This window comes from Megascapheus bottae, chromosome 15, assembly GCF_031878675.1.
Source record: "Megascapheus bottae isolate mThoBot1 chromosome 15, mThoBot2.hap1, whole genome shotgun sequence".
In the NCBI taxonomy this organism is placed as follows: domain Eukaryota; kingdom Metazoa; phylum Chordata; class Mammalia; order Rodentia; family Geomyidae; genus Megascapheus; species Megascapheus bottae.
In genome coordinates, this window is record NC_143523.1 from 43,350,370 (window position 1) to 43,371,059 (window position 20,690).

Consider the following 20,690-nt stretch of genomic DNA (forward strand, 5'->3'; position numbering starts at 1 on the left):
GCACAGAAATGGAGGGACAAGGGTGAACAAATGTAGCAGTGATACTGACAAGACACTGCATTGAAGGTGATGGGCCGGAAGCATGGCCTTGTGGTAGAGTGCTCACCTAATATGCATGAAGCCCTGGGTTCGATTCCCTGGTACCACATACATAGAAAAAGTCAGAAGTGGCACTGTGGCTCAAGTGGCAGAGCTCTAGCCTTGAGCAAAAAGTGTCCAAGGACAGTGCCCAGGCCCTGAGTTCAAACCCCAGGACTGGTGGGGAAAAAAAAAAAAAAGAACTATACAACGTGGGCAGGGATGGAAGGAAGAAATCAAGGGAAGGGATGACACTGTCCAAAGAGAAATGTACTTGTGCTGAGCACCAGTGGTTCACACCTATAATCCTAGCTGCTCAAGAGGCTGAACACTCGAGAGGCAGAACAGTGCAGGAGAGTCCATGAAACTCTTCTCCTCAATTAACCACCAGAAAACTAGAAGTAGAGTTGTAGCTCAAAGTGATAGAGTACTTGTCTTGAGCGAATAAAAAAAGGCCAGGGACAGTGCCCAAGTTCTAAGTTCAAATCCCATGACCCACAAAAAAATTAAAACGAGACATACTCATCACCTGACTTATGTAAATGTAACCTCTTTGTGCATCACCTTTATAATAACAATTAAAATAAATTTTAAGGGCCAGGAGCATAGCCTAGTGGTAGAGTGCTCACCTAGCATGGGTTTTATTCCTCCATACCACATACACAGAAAAAGAACAGAAGTGGGCTGGGAGTTTGGCCTAGTGGTAGAGTGCTTGCCTAGCATGCATGAAGGCCCGGGTTCTATTCCTCGGTACCACATCCATAGAAAAAGCCAGAAATGGTGCAGTGGCTCAAGTGGTAGAGCTCTAGCCTTGAAAAAGCCCAAGGACAGTGCTCAGGCCCTGAGTTCAAGCTCCTGGACTGGCAAAAAAAAAAATGCTCGAAGTGGTGCTGTGGCTCAAGCTCCAAAACTGGCAATAATAATAGTAATTTTTAAAAAGAAAAAGATGTTCAGAATAACAAATAAACAAGAAATATACATCATCTTGGGGCCAGGAGTTTGGCCTAGTGGTAGAGTGCTTGCCTCGCATGCACGAAGACCCGGGTTCGATTCCTTGGTACCACATATGTAGCAAAAAGCCGGAAGTGGTGCTGAGGCTCAAGTGGTAGAGTGCTAGCCTTGAGAAAGTCCAAGGACAGTGCTCAAGCCCTGAGCCCAAGCCCAGGACTGGCAAAAAAAAAAAATATATATATATATATATATATACATCATGTCCAAGTTATATTGCTCTGTTATATTGCTCAAAACTAATTTTAATATGTGATCATATCATTACTGACTGTATCTTTTTATTAGATAGATAGATAGATAGATAGATAGATAGATAGATAGATAGATAGATAGATAGATAGATTTTTTTTTGGACAGTCTCACTTTGTCACTGTGTAACTCGGGGTAGCCTCATTATCACAGTCTTCCCGCTTCAGCCTCCCTAGTGCTGGCAGTTGCAGTTGTGGGCCATCACAGTTGGCTTGAGGGTTTCTTGTTGTTTTTGTTGCTGTTGTACAATGGCCCCACGCTTCCTAGTTTTGAACGATACAAAGGTCTCTTAGAGTTCTGAGTTACGAAGGCTGACATGGTCTCTTCTGTGAGCTTCAGAGAAAGTGCGGGCAGGCAGGTTTCTTATGAAGGCTGGGAAGGGAGAATCTTATGGCGTTGGTCCCCACACACACCGCTGGTCACTGATTCTGCCTCTGTCTTAGGAGGACCCTGGAAATTGGATTAGGCCACTTGGATCATCCAGGATAACCTTCATCTCTAGCTCCTTACCTTGATCACACCTGCAAAGTCCCCTCGTCACAAGAAGCCACTTTCTCTGGCGTGGGAATGAGAAAATGTCCCATTTCGGGTCATTGTGCAGCTGACGGCAGGACTGTGACCCGTCTCTGCGGGGCACTTTTCTCTCCTGGGAAGGCTAGGCTGCTGGCTGGAGGAGCGATGTTTGCATATGGGCTGCCCATGCCCTGCAGAGACACCCTGCCTGGCTCTGTGCCCACAGTACCTGGCACTAGCAGCCAGATGTCAGTGGCAGCAGTGTCCTAAGGTCATGCCCCTATGCCCACGAGTGCCCACATTTCCTGCCACTTGTCCTCAAACCTGCCTTCTTTCCTTTCCAGCATTGTGTTAGTGCCGGGAGGCCAGTAGGTCAGCAAGCTGAGAGGGAAACTGAGGCAAAATGTCAGGGCGAAGTGGGAAGAAGAAAATGTCCAAGCTGTCCCGGTCAGCCAGGGCCGGCGTCATCTTTCCGGTGGGCAGGCTGATGCGCTACCTGAAGAAAGGGACTTTCAAGTACCGGATCAGCGTGGGCGCCCCGGTCTACATGGCAGCCGTCATCGAGTACCTGGCAGGTAAAGGAGCACCCACTCCTAACTCCCCATCCTCCCCAGACACTGCCCACACTGGGATTGGGGCGGGGTGCTCCCATCAGCCAAGGCTCATGTGCCTGATGACATGGGCCTATGTGGCCAAGGGCAGTGTCCATAGGCTATGGGTGGGAGGCGGGAGAGAAGGGACAGATGGGGAGCATGAAGACAGGCACCGCTTGCGAGTGGCTCTTCTTGTCCTGCCCGCAAAGCTTGATGGATGCAAATGTGTAAATTAGTTTGCATAAATTCTTGAAGAAGAGACACTGCAGAGAGATTTGGGGAGAGGGGAGAGGGTCTTGTCTTTACCTCAAATTGCTGACTAGGCATCGTTTTCTTGCCGTATATAAACTGGAATCCAAAGTAAGTCACATTCATTAGAACATTCAAAGCATCTTCAGGAGGTTCCATAAAGCCAGTATACCATCCTAATTTTGTTCTCCTTGCTGAGCTGCTTCTTGGTTTCGGTGAACACTTAGGGAAAAGGGTGTGTGTGTGTGTGTGTGTGTGTGTGTGTCTAGTCCAGGGCTTGAATTTAGAACTTCATGCTCTCCATTTTTTGCTTAAGGATGGCATTCTAACCACTTGTGCCATATTTCCACTTAAGGCTTTTTGCTGGTTGATTAGAGATAAGAGTTTCAGATTTGTCCCCCCCCCCAGGCTGGCTTTGGACTAGGATTCTCAGATCTCAACTGCCTGAGTGGTAAGGATTATAGTTATGAGCCACAAGTACCTGGCTGTTAATTTTTCTGCTGATAACTGCCTTGCTTTTTGATGTATTGTTTTTGTTTTTGTTCAGAGATAAGGTCTTGCTACAGACCTTATCATGATTCTCCTGCTTCAGCCTCGCAAGGGCTGAGATTACAGGTGTGAAGGACCATCCTGGCTTGATCAGTATCCTTTTGTTGTTGTTGTTGTCTTGTCTCATTTTTCCAGTCCTAAGACTTGTTGGGGCCTGGGCACTGACCTTGAGCTTTCTCAAGGCTAGTGCTCTACCACTTGAGCCACAGCACCACCTCCAGCTTTTTCTGTGTTTGTGGTACAGAGGAATCAAACCCAGAGCTTTGTGCATGTTAGGCAAGCACTCTACCACTTGGCCACACTCCCAGTCCTGATCAGTGTCAGTGTAAGAGAAAGGAAGGAAAGGATTGTGCAGTAACCTTGTGCAGCACACCAGGTTATTTAATACAGTACTAACTTCCATGGCATTCTGTCTCATTGCCCCAATAAATGTGCTCACAGTTTGGAGACCACAAGTCTCCAATCTTTTATTGGATATATAAATTTTGGAGTTTGGGGTATACATAATATTCATTGCTTAATAATCTGGGAAAGATACGAGAATGAGTTTGCATGATTTAACACTAATTTTCTACATTTCATTATGGAGATGCCATGTAAATATTTAACTCTAATGTTTATTTTATTCTAATTTTTTGTTAATCACATTTGCTTAGTTAATATGGCATATTTATGCCAAGTTTTTACTATCACCATAGATTTTATGGATGATGGCAATTTCGTGTGCTATTTTATTTGAAATTAGGTTGATGGTAAAGACTTCTGCAAAATTGCCTGATAATTTGTGGTTGAAGATTTATGCCATTGTCCTGACAGATTTCCTCAACACCACACACACACACACACACACACACACACACACACACACACACACACACACATATTCAATGTCTACACACACACAGTACCTGAACACAGTGCCTGCACACACACATACACACAGAACTATATACATGTAAAAATGGTGTCTATACAAACACATATGTATACGCAATGCCTACACACACAGAGTGTCAACATGCACACACATACCACATATTTATGCAAACACACATATACACTTTCCCCCACCATTAACCATTATACTGTATCTAGCTTTCTAAAGGATGAGAAAGAGTTTTTCCTAAAGGTGCGTTCAAATTTTTGTTTGTTGAGGCAAGGTTTTCCTTGTAGCTCAGGCTGGCCTTAAATTTGAGATTCTCCACTGCTCACCACTGCTAGAATTACAGGATTGTACCACAACTCCCAGTTCATTCATACTTTTTTGGTGTTGTTTTTCATTCACAGTTTTTAAGGAAAACTTACTTGATTCAAAAGAACATTCTTCTAAAATTGAGGAATATAAAAATAACATAAGAGAAGGATCTCCACCCACTCATGCCTCTAATTCTAGCTACTCAGGAGGCTGTGATCTGAGGTTCGAGGTTCAAAGCTAGCCCAGGCAGGAAAGTCAATGACACAATTATCTCCAATTAATCACCAGAAAACCAGAAGTGGAGCTGTGGCTCAAAGTGATAGAGTGCTAGCCTTGAGCTGAAGAGCTCAGAGCACACCTAGGCCTGGAGTGCAAGTCCCAAAACCAAAAGAAAGAGGAGGTGGAAGAAGGTATAAAGCAATGCTTTTTCTTATATAGTCCTCAGATTTTTATAGCATATAAAATAACTTTCAGGAAGATCTTTGTTAGCATTTTCACACCTACTAAGTGCCATATTTGTTAAAGTCAGAGCCATAGCCATCCTGATAGGTATGTGGGAGACCCTGGAGCCCCAATATGCCTTCCTACCTAGAACTCATGGCTATCATATTTGTGAATTCAGTTATCCTTATCCACTCTGCTCAAGGGTAGGGCACTGGGACATCAAGCAAAAGGGAAAAGGAGAATCTGAAGGAGATTCTGGTGGAGGTAAAGATAGCTTTACCTATAGCACTATTTTTTTTTCCAGAGTTAGTTCTACTCTGTAGACTGAAATTTAGGTCCTACATTAGGATTCTATATTGGTCAGGATTCACTTACACTAACTGTAATTTAGGCAAGAGTTTATTTCACTCTCGTACAAAAGAAATCTAGGAAACACTCTCTAGGGGCCAGGAGCGTGACCTAGTGGTAGAGTGCTTGCCTAGCATGCACGAAGACCCTGGTTTGATTCCTCCATACCACATACATAGAAAAGCTAGAAGTGGTGCTGTGGCTCAAGGGGTAGTGTGCTATCCTTGAGAAAGCCCAAGGACTGCACCCATACTCTGAGTTTAAACCCAGGACTGGCAAAAAGAAGAGAAAAGAAAAGCTGGACACGGGGGCTCAGGCCTGTAATCCTAGTTACTCAGGAGGCTGAGATCTGAGGATCTTGTTTCAAAGCCAGCCCGAGGACTACAAAGTCTATGAGACTCTTATCTTCATTTAATCACTAAAAAACTAGAAGTGACATTGTGGCTCAAGGGAAGTAGCCTTGTGCTGAAGAGCTCAGAGACAGCACCCAGGCCCAGAGTTCCAGTACCACAACTAACAACAACAACAAAAAAAGTTTCTTTCTTTCTTTCTTTCTTTCTTTCTTTCTTTCTTTCTTTCTTTCTTTGTTTGTTTGTTTCAGCATCCTTAGTTCTTCCTTTCTTTTCTTTTCTTTTTTCTACATTTATTCATTCATTTATTTATTTCGTGCTAGAACTGTACTTGATCTCAGGGCCTTTCTTAAGCTTTTTCACTAAAGGCTGGTGTGGTGCTATATCACTTGAGCTATACCTTCACTAGTTAACTGGATATAAGATTCTCTCAGATTTTCCTGCCTGAGCAGGTTTTGAACCTTGATCCTCAGATCTCAGCCTTTTGAAAGGAGGATTATGGGCATGAGCCATCAGCACCTGGCTTTCCTAAATTGTTGTTGTCCTTTTATCAAAGTTGCCTACTTCAATTCCAGCCATCATGTCCTCTGTGCAGGAGTAGGAAGGGAAGAAGGACATGGCCCTTCATTGATGGCATTGTCCCAGAAATCCCAGAACTACTACATGTCTCCATTGGTCAGAACTGAGTGACATGATCTCACCACAGAGGAGGATGGAAAGTGTAGTCTTTGTCCTACAGATTTGGGCTTAATAGAAAGCCAGTAGCAATGTAGAATTCATATATACAATTAGAAGATTTTTGCCCTGGGATCATATGTGAGCTCCTGCCAAAAATCTCCTACTTTCAATTTTCTGAATTTCTTTCTGGGCCCGGAGAAAGTCACAATGAAACTCAAAGTCTAGTTCTAAAGAAAAGCTCTCATTCTGTGATTGTTAATGTCCCCTTGTAATTTCAGCGGAAATCCTAGAATTGGCTGGGAATGCTGCAAGGGACAACAAGAAGGCCCGGATAGCCCCAAGACACATCCTGTTGGCTGTTGCCAATGATGAAGAGCTCAACCAGGTATGGCTGAAGCATTGCATGGCTGTGAAAGGCTGGCCAGGCACACAGCTGTGGTGACTCTGCTGGCCACAAATTATTCCCCTAGCAGTTCCCAGTCTCATCTGCACACACACACACACACACACACACACACACACACACACACACACACACACACTTCAAACCAGGAGGGAAAGAAGGAAACCCGCTAGCTGTGTCATGCAGAGTCAAAATCAGGTCACCCCTTTTGCCTTCTGGATCTTGCCAGTCCTTGTGACAGACCAGGTCTGTGCTACTGAAAGACAAGTAGCACCCTCATTCTTGCCGTTCTTCACAGCTCCTGGATGAAAGCTTCCTTAGTTATTCATTAGAACCAACCCTTTACATTTTGGCACTCTCTCCAAAGTCAAATGAATGCCCCCCTCCCCCCTGCCCTGCGCCCAGCCTTCACCCTGGGATACACAAGGTAGTGGGCAAATAGGATAAGGGTGTTTATATTTCTTTTTATTTTTTGAGAGAGGGGAGAAGTACTGGAGTAAGAACTCATGAACTCAGGACCTTGAACTTGCTTGAGCCATGCCTCCAGCCCTTTTTGCTTTGGTTATTTTTTTTAATATTATTACTATGAAGGGACTGTGCAGAGAGGGGTTACCATTTCACAATTTAGGTAATGTGAGCATTTCTCTTTTGGACAATGTCACCCCATTCTTTGCTCTCCCCAGTTTGCGTTTGTTATTTTTGAAAGAATTTTTCTCTTTTTTCCCTCAGGCTGACCTAGACCACAGTCCTCCTTTTTATGCTTTCCATATATGCGCCAAGATGACTGACAAGTGCCTCCATGCCCAGCTTTTTATTAGTTGAGATGGAGGTTTTGCCTAGGCTAGCCTTGAACCAGAATCTTCCCAAGATTCACTTCCAGAATAGCTAGAATTACAGGAATGAACCACTGCATACTTCCCTTTTCTTTACTTTTTTTTTTTTTTTGCCAGTCCTGAGTTTGAGTTCAGGGCCTGAGCACTGTCCTTGGACTTTCTCAAGGCTAGAGCTCTACCACTTGAGCCTCAGCACCACTTCCGGCTTTTTTCTATGTATGTGGTACCAAGGAATCAAACCCGGGTCTTCGTGCATGCTAGGTAAGCACTTTACCACTAGGCCAAACCCCCTTCTCTTTACTTTTGAGCCACATTCTTCTCAATCTGTGGTAAAAAATGTGAATTTATTGCCAATCCATCAAAGGCTGATGATTTCAAAAGTGTAATAAAAATTGATTCTTAGAAAAATGTAAAAAGCAAAGACATACAGACTATAAACTATAATTTCTTGTTACTAGTTGTGGTTGCTATTCAGTAGCTGTCAATGTACTGTGAAAGTTTCTAGATGTCTTACTTTTACATGGCTCTTATATCTTATAAGATGTCTGAATATCTCTGATCACAGATGACCTAGCTAACAGCTGATAATGTCTGAGCCCATTCTTGGCATGGTGCTGATACAGAATATATACAATCCAGTACAAGGGGGTTATTTGCAAATAAATATTTAACATATCGATTTGGAGCTGAGCACCAGTGGCTCACATTTATAACCCTAGCTACTCAGGAGACTGAGACCTGAGGACTAAAGTTTGAAGCCAGCCAGGCAAGAAAATCTGTAAGAGAGGCCGGGAGTGCTTGCCTAGCATGCACAAAGACCCAGGTTCTATTCTTTAGTACTACACACATAAAAAAGCTGGAAGTGGTGCTGTGGCTCAAATGGTAGAGCTCTAGCCTTGAGAAAAGCCAAGAACAGTACTTAGGCCTTGTCCCACGACAGGCAACAAAAGAAAAAGAAAGTCTGTGAGACTCTCCCGGGAAGTCACCATATCGATGCCGAACTTAGTGCGGACACCTGATCAGCATAGCGCACTGCAGACCAGAACTCCTGGACTCAAGCAATCCTCCGGGCTTAGCCTTCCCAGTAGCTGGGATTACAGGCGCGTACCACTGAGCCCAGCGAGACTCTCATCTCCAATTGATGATATGGTTCAAGTGGTAGAGCACCAGCCTTGAGTGAAAAACTAAGCAACAGCACCCAGGCTCTAAGCAAAAACGAGAGGGGGGGGGAGAGAGACACCCAATTGGGAGGTGCATAACCAGACATCTCTTCCTGACAGGACACATACTCTACACTGCGCAGAGCACTGCGGGGTTATCTGCTCACATCCTTATACTGACCTTGGAACTTAGTTTTGTCCAGCTGTGTTCCCCATGGGTGAAGCCCTTTATCTCTGTTTTGTCTGGAATTCCAGTGTCTGGGCAGCATCCTTGGTTTTAATTCTTTTTGTTTTGCTTTGTTTTGCTTTGCTTTTCAATACAAGATCACAGCATGTTTTGATACCTACAGAGAGATGATGTTCTAACAAATAAAAGACAGGAAAACCAATTCAATTATATAGATGCAGTTTCTTTAGGAAAGTAATGACTAGAGTCAAGCCTGCTTTGCCAGTAGCTAGAACTGAATCAAATCTAGAATCAAGCTGGGCATGGTAGCATACTTCTGTGATTCCAGCACTGGGGAGGGAGATGCAGGAGGATCATGAATTTGAAACGAGCTTTGGAGCTCCTGTTTCCAAAAGCCAAAAACTTGGGAAGAAAGCTCAGTGTAGTGTCTGCTAGCATGCGCCAGGCACTGCACTTGATCCTCGACACTGAGAAGCAAAGCCCAGAGTTAGCAACGTCTTTGCCAGAACATGTATTTCTCTCTCCAGCTGCTAAAAGGAGTGACTATCGCCAGTGGAGGTGTCCTGCCCAGAATTCACCCCGAACTGCTGGCCAAAAAGCGAGGGACCAAAGGCAAGTCAGAAACAATCCTTTCCCCACCCCCAGAGAAAAGAGGGAGGAAGGCCACATCAGGCAAAAAAGGAGGCAAGAAATCCAAGGCTGCCAAACCACGGACATCCAAGAAGGTAAGTCAGGGCACATGACAGGCAGGTGTACACATCTCCCGGGCCTCACTGTTTGCATCGCCCCAGAATTCATTTCCTAAAACCCAGTGGCAAGCTTGGCACCAGTGACTCATACCCATAATCCAAAGCGAGCCTGGCCAGGAAAGTCCATTTCCTAGAAGTGGTGCTGTGACTCAAGTGATAGAGGGCTAACCTTAGCACAGAGAGGCTTAGGGTCAGAGCCCAGACCCTGAGTTCAAGCCCCAAGACCATCAAAACAAACAAACAAACAAAAAGCAGTCAGGTGCTAATGGGTCACACATATAATCCTAGCTACTCAGGAGGCTGAGATCTAAAAATCACAGTTCAAAGCCAGCTCAGGCAGAAAAGTCTGTGAGACTCTTATCTCCAGCAAACTACTTCTCAAAGACAGAAGTGGGAGTGTGGCTCAAGTGATAGAGCACTAGCCTTGAGTAAAAGAAGCTCAGAGACAGCTCCCTGGCCTAGAGTTCAAGACTTAGTACTAGCAACCCCCCCCAAAAAAAAAGATGAGAAAGAGAGAGAGAGAGAGAGAGAGAGGGAGAGAGAGCGAGAGAGAGGGAGAGAGGGATACTAGAGCTTGTCACAAAACTGTTTGCGGTTCCCGAAGCATGGCCTAATGGCAGAGTGCTTTGCTAGCATGCACAAAGCTCTGGGTTTGATTCCTTGGTACCACATACACAGAAAAAAGCTAGAAGTGGTGCTGTAGCCCATGTGGTAGAGCACTAGCCTTAAGAAAGCTCAAGGACAGTGCCCAGGCCCTGCATTCAAGCCCCAGGATGCGAGGAAAAAAAAAAAACTGTACTAGAGATTTTCAAACCCAAAGCATGCTGGCACTTTCACTACCTGTGCTAGGCACATTTACATTATTGTGACAAAAAAATCCCTTTCCATCCCCCCATTCCCCTCCACCCCCACCACACCCCCTCTACATACTTATCAGGTACAAATGCCCAGGTTTGAGCCATAGCACTGTAAACAAAACAACAACAACAAAAATAATATAATACCTTCCTTCTCCCCGTCCCAGACAGCCAAAAAAGGAGTTTCACAAACATCCTGGCTTTCTCTGGGTTGTTTTTCATCTGCCCTTCTAATTTTTACAACAGTCCAAACCAAAGGACAGTGACAAAGAAGGAACTTCAAATGCCACCTCTGAAGATGGGCCGGGAGATGGATTCACCATCCTGTCTTCAAAGAGCCTTGTTCTAGGGCAGAAGGTAAGAAAGAGTATCAGAGCATTGCAGCAGAGTGCCATTATGTTTTTAGAGCCTGAGTTTTCCATGCTACAATGTGGCCTTCAGCCTTTCTGCCCCTGGTACGACTTTCCTCCAGTCTTGAATAATACATTTGTAAGCTGAAGACCTGTAGCAATTTCTGCCCTTCTTTGGTGCTGAGGATGGTGTCAGCCAAAGGTCAGCATAGAGGATCTGTCTTATCAGTAGACAAGATAAGCACTAAATGTTTTGCTTGGCTAGGCACTGTGGGCTGGGCTGGACCCTGATATCTCACACCTGTAATCCTACCTACTCAGGAAGCTGAGATCTGAGAATTGCAGTTCAAAGCCAGCCTGGGCAGGGAAGTCCATGAGATTCATCTCCAGTGAACTACCAGAAAACCAAAAGTGGTACTGTGGCATAAAGTGGTAGTGCACCTAGGTAAAAAAGCACAGGGTCAGTGCCCAAGCCCAAGTTCAAGCCCCATGAACAACATCAGTGATAATGCTGGGAAATCTCCAAGTCCCAATTATCTGTACACCTACTGCCCCCTCAAAAAATCCATAGTTCACTGCCTCAGACAGCCTGGCTTTCGTGACTTGATGCAATTCATCAGAGAAAGAAAATAAAAATATGTTTCCTGTATCTCTTTGGTGTTAGAAATGAATTATTTGCCAATAGTTCCCTCTGCTTGCCTTTCTGGGCTACAGGAAGAAAAAACAAAAAATTAAAAAAAAACAAGCAAACATAATTGTATATTTAAATAGTCTTCCATTACACAATAAGCAGCCTGGCCAGACATGCAAATAATTCATCCTCACAGCATAAAGTTTACTGAGCAGACAATTTATAGACACATGGAGAAAGTCAGACAGTCAGAGCTCTGAATGTCGGCAGGTACATACAGTAAACTTCCATTCCAGTTGATGGGAAGAGCATGTTCTAAGGAAAATCTAAGCATGGCAGGTTCTTAATTCATCTCCTCTGGGATCGAGGGGCTGGGAAATGGAGAAGAATCTGTGTCTTATGATTAGCTTTCTCTCAAGCTTGCCTAGGAAATCTTGGAAGTTCTCCTCTACCTAGGGAACACTAGGGAATATGTTTTATTCTGCTCTGCATCAAACAGCCCCAAGAATGTAATCCCCAAAAGGTAAGGCAGTCATAGCTCAACAAATCATAAACAGCCCAGTCCTCAGCTTCAACATGCCATTGGCTTCAGGACCTGTTCCCAGAGTTCCCAGCTACTCCAGAACACTGGGATGGGGAAAGAGAGAACAAGTCCTGGGCTCCCCTCCCTGCCAGATCCACTAGGGTTCTTCACCCCAAACCAAGGCCACCAGCCTGGCAACTCAAGGCATAAACTACAAGGGAAAGAAAGAGAAAGCAAGCCAAGCCCTGGTAGTGTATGCCTATAATCCTAGCTGCTCAGAAGGCAGAGATCTGAAGATCTTAGTTCAAAGCCAGCCCATGCAGAAAAATCTGTGAGATTCCTGACTCCAAAGAACGAACAAAAAAGCTGGAAATGGAAGTGTGGCCCAAGTGCTAGAACACCAGCCATGAATGAAAAAGCTAAGGAAGAATGTAAGGTCCTGAGTTTAAGCTCCAGTACTAGCAGAGAGAGAGAAAGAGAGAGAGAGAGAGAGAGAGAGAGAGAGAGAGAGAGAGAGAGAGAGAGAGAGAGAGAGAGACATAGAGAGAGACACACACACAGAAAGAGAAAGAGACAGAGACAGACAGAGAGAGAGACAGAAAGAGAGACAGAGACACACAGAGAGAGAGTCAGACAGAGACAGAGACAGAGTTGACAGAGAGAGAAAGACAAGGAGGGAGGAGTAGATTTACTGTGTGCTCCTAGCCTTGTAGGACCTTGCTCTACATGCAGCCCTTATGCTGGCCAGCAGTCTGAATGTCTGAGAGAGGTGATTAGGATTTTCAGTGCGATTTGATGTTTCTCCTATTTTCCTATCTTTTTCTTAATGCAGCTGTCCCTGACCCAGAGTGACATCAGCCACATTGGCTCCATGAGAGTGGAGGGCATTGTCCACCCAACCACAGCCGAAATTGACCTCAAGGAAGACATAGGTAAAGCCCCAAGACCTCCATTGCAGTGACGTGAGCAGTCCAGTGTCCAGGCAGGTCTTGTGAAGGCTGTTGCTGGAGGTTGGACACCATCTTTCTAGGAGTCCTACATAAAAACTCTGCCCCTAGGGCCGGGAGTTTGGCCTAGTGGTAGAGTGTTTGCATAGCATGCAGGAAGACCCAGGTTCGATTCCTTGGTACCACATACATAGAAAACAAAAAAGCCAGAAGTGGTGCTGTGGCTCAAGTGGTAGAGCTCTAGCCTTGGGAAAGCCCAAGGACAGTGCTTAGACCCTGAGCCCAAGCCCAGAACTGGCAAAAAAAAAACAAACCTCTGGCCCCTAAAGGTAATACGTTAATATTTACTCATGATTTGTTAAATCTCCATAGTCCTGTAGAAATAGAGCATCGGATGAATTTTTCTCCAAGTGAATATCTCCATGCAACCATCACCTTGATGGGGAGACAGACACCCCAGCACCCCCAGAAACCCCTTATCCCCACTCATGGCCATTATCTCCTCCAGAGGAAACCAACACCTTGTCTTCTAGCTGGAATTCATCCGCTTTGATTTTATTTAGATGAGATAATGTGCTCTGTTTGCCCAGATTAGAATTTGTGTGATCTGCTCAGGCAGATATGTGCACTTGTGTTCATCCCTTTTCTTTGGTATATAATGTTACAATGCATGGATAAACCACAGTGTTTTAATCCATTCTGCCACTGACTGGGCCATCATAAGCAGCATTGCTATGAATATTGTGGAATATGTTTCGTAATCATTTCACATACATGCTTACGTATTGAGAATGCTGTTGGTCAAAAAGGAAAGGGACAGAGCCAAGCAGGGTGCTGAATACCTAGAACCACAAAACTGGGAGAAGGGAGGTAGCCTGGGCTATGCAGCAAAACCCTGCCTCAGAAAGCCAAGCACAACAAAGATGGAGAACAACTAGAACAATTTAAGCTATCTTTAAATCTATGTACTTTGACTTTTTTCCCAGCTGTCCCAGGAGTTAGGGAGGGAGCTGTTACTGGGAGAGCAGGGGCTATGGTTTAAACTGTCCAGGGCATGGGCACCACACAGCCAAATGGTCACCATCTTAACTCCCCTAAGCTCTCCACTGAAAGGTGAAGTGGGCGAAGGAAAGGCTCTGTCCTCGGGCGCAGGCTGGCCTGTGGGTTGGATGGTAGAGGCCTCTATAGCAGCACAGTCCTGGGTAGTCCTGCCTATCTCCTCCAACCCTCTGCTCAGTTCCGGACTCCCTCCTGGCAACAGGAACTGAAAATGAAGATGGCCTCTTGCCCACTAAGAAGCAGGTACAGCCCTTCCCTCACCTGGCAGAGGACCAGGCCACCAGGCCCTGCCAGTCCCCACTGTAGAAGGGCGCCCCCTGTTGGCCCAATCTCAAGCTCCGTTTTGATTTGGGTCCTAGCTTGCAAACAAAGCAGATTCCCATATGATATGGGAAGGAGGGGGATACAATAATAAAAACTTCCTTCTTGGACCCAGAGCATGGCCTAATGGTAGAGTGCTTGCCTACCATGCATGAAGCCCTGGGTTTGATACACAGAAAGGGGCCTGGAGTTTAGCCTCGTGGTAGAGTGCTTGCCTAACATGTTCTAGCCTGTGTCTGGCCCTTGACCCCAAATCCTTATAACATGTTGGCTGTGCTGCTGAGAACATTATAGAGATCAATATGAATTCTAAACAGACAGAAGGCTCCTATATTCTGTCCCTTACAAAAAAAATTTCTCAGAGCTCAAGCTCTGATTACTGCATGGCCCTAAAAAGAGCCATCATTGACGCTTGCTCACCTAAGTCTGCCACACACAGACCCCAGCCACTAGGGAGGACAAGGCAGGCAGATAGCAACTGGGAGCTGAGTCCCGGCTGTTTCCTGACCTCCCTGCAGAAAGGACAGGACACCTGAAAACCCTCTACTGTTCTCTGCAGGTAAAGCCTTGGAAAAGGCTGGGGGCAAAGAGTTTTTGGAAACAGTAAAGGAGCTTCGCAAATCCCAAGGCCCTTTGGAAGTTGCGGAAGGTAAGCATGGGCTGGGCCTTGTTTCCCAGAGGGGCTGCACCCCACACATCACACACATTCCATGTGTGCAACACAACCCACAAGAACTAATCAGACCCCTCTCTGACCATTTGAGCGGCCCAGGCAGACCTTATCAGATGCTCTGGGGATTAGACAGTCCAATGTAACTGGGCACTGGTGGCTCATGCCTATAATCCTAGCTACTCGGGAGACTGAGATCTCAGGATTATGGTTCAAAGCCAGCCCAGGCATGAAAGTCTGTGAGACTCTTATCTCCAATTAACCCCAGAAAACTGGAAGTGGAGCTGTGGCTCAAGTAGTAGAGCAGTAGCCTTGAGCTGAAGAGCTCAGGGACAGCACCCAGGCCCAGAGTACAAGCCCCACAACCAAAAAAAAAAAAAGTGTCCAATGTCCATATGCAACCTCTTCCCCAAAAGATGTAGAGCCAATGGAGTTGGGGTGTGTGTGTGTGTGTGTGTCTGTGTGTCTGTGTGTGTGTGTGTGTCTGTGTGTGTATGTGTGTGTCTGTGTCTGTATCTGTGTGTGTCTATAGAGGTTACTGGGGTGTGGGCTTATTTTGGTCATCCTCAGGAGACAGAGGAAATGTAATTTATTTCTAGGACTCAGCTTTAATCCAGGCTCATAGCAATTATAGAATACATCCTTATTTCATCTTTATTAAAAGATGTGAGTGCTAAGAGCCAGTCGCTCATGCTTGTAATCCTAGCTACTCAACAGGCTGAGATCTGAGGAGCATAGTTCAAAACCAGCCTGGGCAGAAAAATCCAAATAACCACCAAAAAGCTAGAAGTGGTTCTGTGGCTCAAATGGTAGAGCACCAGAGAAAGTCCAAGGACAGTGCCCAGGTCCTGGGTTCTAGCCCCAGGACTGACCAAAAAAAAAGAAAGAATGAAAGAAAGGAGAGGAGAGGGGAGTGGGGAAGAGATAAGATGATATTAAATGGGTTGGAGGTATGGATCAATGGGAAAATGTTGTCTATCATGCCTAAAGCCCTGAAGCCGATTCCCTGAGCTACAGAAGGAAAGAAGGAAGGTAGGAACAGAGGGAGGCAGAAAACAAGGGAAAAGGAAAGAATGGAGAGAAAGAAGGAAGGGTGAGAAAGAAGGAGGAAAGGAAAGAGAGTAGGGAGGGGGAGAAAGTTAGCTTTGGCAAAAGGAGACTGATGACAGCCAGCCAGGCAGGTGTGGGGCCATCCAGGCCTTTCCCCTCTCCCAACCCATCCCTCCCCCTCTCCCAACTAGAACCCCCCTCCCCCCACCTTGGCATCATCACTGTTCATTCTGAATGGGAACATGGTGCTGCTGCTAAAAAAATTTCCAGTCTCTGAGTCAAGCCTCCCAGCACGACATGCCAGCTGCTTGACAGACAGGCTCATCCTGTTTGGTTGCACTCAGCACCCACTGGACACAGGCAAAACCAGCAGCTATAGACTTACCACCTGACTCCAGCCCCAAGACTTGCTCTTCACTCATACCAGCAACTATGTGGACATTGTATCTTTCAAGGCAAATCTTTCAGGTTTTGTTGTTTGGTTTGGTTTTCATATTTTGTGTATGTATGGGGGGGTATCATGGGGGCTTGAACTCTGGGCCTGGGTGCTGTCCCTGAGCTCTTCAGCTCAAGGCTACCACCCTACCCCTAGATCCACAGCCACACTTCCCGTTCTCTGGTGGTTAATTGGAGATAAGAGTCTCATGGACTTCAGTGCCCAGGCTGGCTTTGAATCTTAATCCTCAAATCTCAGCCTCCTGAGTAGCTAGGATTACAGGCGTGAGCCACCATGCCTGGCTTGGTTTTCATTTTTTGTTTAGTTAATTTGTTTATTGGTGATTGGCTGTACTTAAGCTGTACCTCCAACCCTGTCTTTTTTTGTTGTTGTTTTTTCTTTCTTTCTTTCTTTCTTTCTTTCTTTCTTTCTTTCTTTCTTTCTTTCTTTCTTTCTTTCTTTTTGTCCTTTCTTTTTTTCTGGTGCCAGTATTGGAGCTTGCACATAGGGCCCTGAGATCTCACTTGACTTTTTCACTGTACCACTCTACCACTTGAACCCCACCACCACTCCAGCCCTATTCTCTTATGACTTATTTTCAGGATAGGATCTTTTCTGCCCCAAGTGGTCTCAAATGTCAAGTCTTTCGACCCTCAGTCTCCTAAAGTGCTAAGATTACAAGAGTAAGCCATTGGTGCTCAGCTGTTTTGTTTGGTGTGGGAGAAGGTCTCGCTACGTAATCTGGGCTAGCCTCAAACTCTCAATCCTCCTTCCTCAAGCCTCCCAAATGCCAGGATTATAGGCATGCACCACCATGCCTGGCTCAAATAAATCTTTCAGGCCAACGCCACCCACACACAGCTCAAGCACACAACAGACATATGTTGCAAATGCTGCCCCAGAGGCCATGACTGCTACTGGACCTGCACAGACTGCCGGGGCTCCCAGAGCCTCAGTACTTTAGAAATCCTTGACTCAAGGGGCCCACATGTGGGCCAGTGGACCAGACCAAGTGGCTTCTGCAGACTGATGGCACAGGAATCCCCTCCAGCTTCTCAGCTGCCACAGTGCCCAGCAGGTCCTGTCCTAGGAACTATTTGGGGGAAAATAAAAAGGAAGGGTGCCTGATTGTGAGACACGCCTGGGGTTCCATTTCATGTGGAACCCAGCTTTCTGTGGGGTGTGTGGAGATAACCCAACACAATCCATGTCTGAGTAGGTACATTGTAGGTTAAGTGGCTTCTTGTTCAAGGAGGGTCTGCACATGAGCCATCTACAAAGTCCCTTTGGCCATGCCAGGTGACAGCCACAGGTCCCAGGGATCAGAACATGGTTGCTGCGGGGGGAGAGGGGGCTGTCACTAATCAACCTACCACAACACGACTTGCATGTGTCTGCATGACTAGATGTACAAATCAGTTGTAGCCAGGGCCTATTGGTGGCCACATGAGCATGAGATGCTGTCACAAACTCAGGGGTAGTGTCCACTCCCTGCACTTTGGTTCCCTCACAATCTATCAGGTGCCCTTTGGGGCTCAGCTTGACTCCCTGGCTTCAGGTGACAGGGAAATCACCTGCTGGTTATTTTCTTACTTGTCCCAGCCGCCATCAGCCAATCCAGTGGACTTGCAGCCAAGTTTGTCATCCACTGCCACATCCCCCAGTGGGGCTCCGACAAATGTGAAGAACAGCTGGAGGAGACCATCAAAAACTGCCTGTCAGCAGCTGAGGACAAAAAGCTAAAGTCCGTTGCCTTCCCACCCTTCCCCAGTGGCAGGTAGGATATGGTGCCCCGCATTGATGGCTTCCAGCATTTTTCTTGGGCACCAACTACTCCCCAACGCATTTACACTCGCTCTGCCCATCCCAGAGCAAATGGCCAAGGCCTAGCAACACAGACAAGCACGACAGCCTGGTAGTGGGGTAAGAAACCCACTTTCCACCTTCCACATATACAGAGGCAAGCCCCCAGTCTGTCCAGCTGGTCCATGGCTGGGGCCATCTCTTCAGCTGCAGAGAGGTACCAAGAGCAGAGGCAAGATGGCATATTAGTGACTAGTTGGTTTTTTTGGGTTTTTTTTTTTGTGCCAGCCTTAGGGCTTGAACTCGGGGCCTAAGCCACTGTCTTGGAGCTTCTGTGCTTGAGGCTAGGGCACTATCACTTGAGCTACAGCTCCACTCCTGGGTTTTTGGTTGTTAACTACCAAAGAGTCTTATAGATTTCCCTGCCCCAGTTGACTCTGAATTGTGATCCTCAGCTCTCATCCTCCTGAGCAGCACATCTGCTAGAGGACTTTAGGCCAGCTTCTACTTGGGTCAGACCTGCCAGCCAGGTTACCCTGGCTAACCTGCTAACCAGCATCGTACACCAGTGTGGCACCTCTGTGAGAGCACCACTCCTGTTCCCAGTAAGGCCCCTCACATCCTTAAGACCCGGTAGCACTGCCCCGGCCTAACAACTGTCACAACTGTGGGATTTGGGACCAAAATGACATGGCTCTCCTTTTGCTTTGGCACAGAAACTGCTTTCCCAAACAGACAGCTGCCCAGGTGACCCTCAAGGCCATCTCGGCCCACTTTGATGACTCGAGCGCTTCCTCGCTGAAGAACGTCTACTTCCTGCTCTTCGACAGCGAGAGCATCGGCATCTACGTGCAGGAGATGGCTAAGCTAGACGCCAAGTAGGGCCTCTGGCGCCAGCAGAGATGGAGCATCGACTCATGAGAGTGGGGTTTTATTTTTTGAAAGCAACAGGGAAGGGTGTTGGCAGGGGAGCTGAGGGCAGATGAGGGGTCGTGGGTAGCCAAGGGGGCAGACCCTACCCAAAAAAGGAGCCCTTTGCATTACGTTGTCTTTACAAAGGGCCTCTGCTATAATTTTCCACATCTTCACCAGGGAGTTTTTTCCATGCATTTTTTTTTTAAATAAAAGACCTCGTTTTAAATTTATAGCACTGACTTACACACACACTCGCGCGCACACGTGGATGCACACACACACACACACACACACACACACACACACACACACACACGATCTTTCCAGGATTCTAAGATCTTTTGTTCCTTTTTCTGAGGGAAGACGCTGTGAGAGGGACATGAGTCTGTTGGCTGTGTCTCACTTCTACAGTGAAGAGAAGACAGGAAAAAGATTTCATGGGTGCTTTTCTCTTGTTTTAGAGCCCCCCTCCCCTAACCTCTGACCCTTATAATATCTGTAACTACTCCTAAAGTTTCTTTTTGCTTTGGGCTTTCTTGTTTATTTCATTGTTTTTTAAAGAAAAAGAAAATGAAAGGGAAAAAATAAAAGATTCAGTGTCTTTCTTATTATATATTCTTTTTTATTGCAATGTTTTCCTTCATCCCCAAAACTGTTCCCTCAGATAGATACTTCTAGAACACTGTAAGTAAATAACAAAGGGCAGTGGGGCAGGATGCAGGTAGCTACCCCTGTCACCCCAGCTACCCAGGGGATTGAGAGCTGAGGATCAACATTTGGAATCTGCTCAAGCAGGAAGCCCACAAGACTCTTTATCTAAAGCACTGTTCTTGAGCAAAAAGAGCTTAAGGACACTCCCCAGGCCCTGAGTTAAAACCCTGGAACTTACATACACACACAAAAAGGCAGTGAGTCCTGCCTCTGGGTAAAGGCTGCTGGATGGGGTCCCAAGAGCAAAGCTGTGGGCAAAGCCACAGGCGGGCTTCCCTCCTCTGGGAGAGGGTACAAGTTTCACTGAGAACTGGGCAGCTAAATGAAATAAGACACCAGGGATTTACATCTATAATCCTAGCCTTTCAAGAGGCTGAAATCTGAAGGACTGCAGTTTGGACCATCCTACCAAGCACAAAACCCTGAGTTCAAATCCCATCAAATCTAACTACCATTTACAAAAACAAACAAACAAAAAAACAACTATATAAAGGGAACAAAGCCAAGCTACAGCCCAAATAGGACAGCTAAGAACAGGTAAGGCTGGTGTCCTGAAGACTCTGCCCCAGAGGCTACCATTAAAAACACGTAGAGATGGGCAGAACTGGGCCTGAATTTATTCAGATGATCTCCATTTAGCTGAGGCAGCCCAAAAGGAGCTTCTCCATATTAGAAAGGCTCTCTCAAATACAGAAGTCAGTAGAAGACATTACTGCCACCAGCTGGGCCTGCAAACCAGGGGCAGGGGTTGACTAGGAAAACAGAAGCACAAAACCAAAAGTCTCTGGGAGTCTCTTTCCCTCCCCCAGACTTGTTGGAGCTTTGTAC

The 20,690-nt window shown here is 46.1% G+C and overlaps 1 protein-coding gene across 1 annotated transcript in view; it reads left to right on the forward strand.

Moving 5' to 3' along the window:
- Positions 1 to 19,750, forward strand: part of Macroh2a2 (macroH2A.2 histone) — a 32,820-nt gene extending 13,070 nt beyond the window's left edge. The window contains exons 2-9 of the mRNA XM_090346471.1: positions 2,196 to 2,426; positions 6,536 to 6,642; positions 9,368 to 9,565; positions 10,693 to 10,803; positions 12,783 to 12,882; positions 14,837 to 14,926; positions 18,036 to 18,210; positions 18,953 to 19,750. Of these exons, the coding sequence (XP_090202597.1) occupies positions 2,255 to 2,426; positions 6,536 to 6,642; positions 9,368 to 9,565; positions 10,693 to 10,803; positions 12,783 to 12,882; positions 14,837 to 14,926; positions 18,036 to 18,210; positions 18,953 to 19,118 (1,119 nt within the window). The 5' untranslated portion in view covers positions 2,196 to 2,254 and the 3' untranslated portion in view covers positions 19,119 to 19,750. The remainder of the gene's footprint in view (positions 1 to 2,195; positions 2,427 to 6,535; positions 6,643 to 9,367; positions 9,566 to 10,692; positions 10,804 to 12,782; positions 12,883 to 14,836; positions 14,927 to 18,035; positions 18,211 to 18,952) is intronic.
- The last annotated feature ends 940 nt before the right edge of the window (positions 19,751 to 20,690 follow it).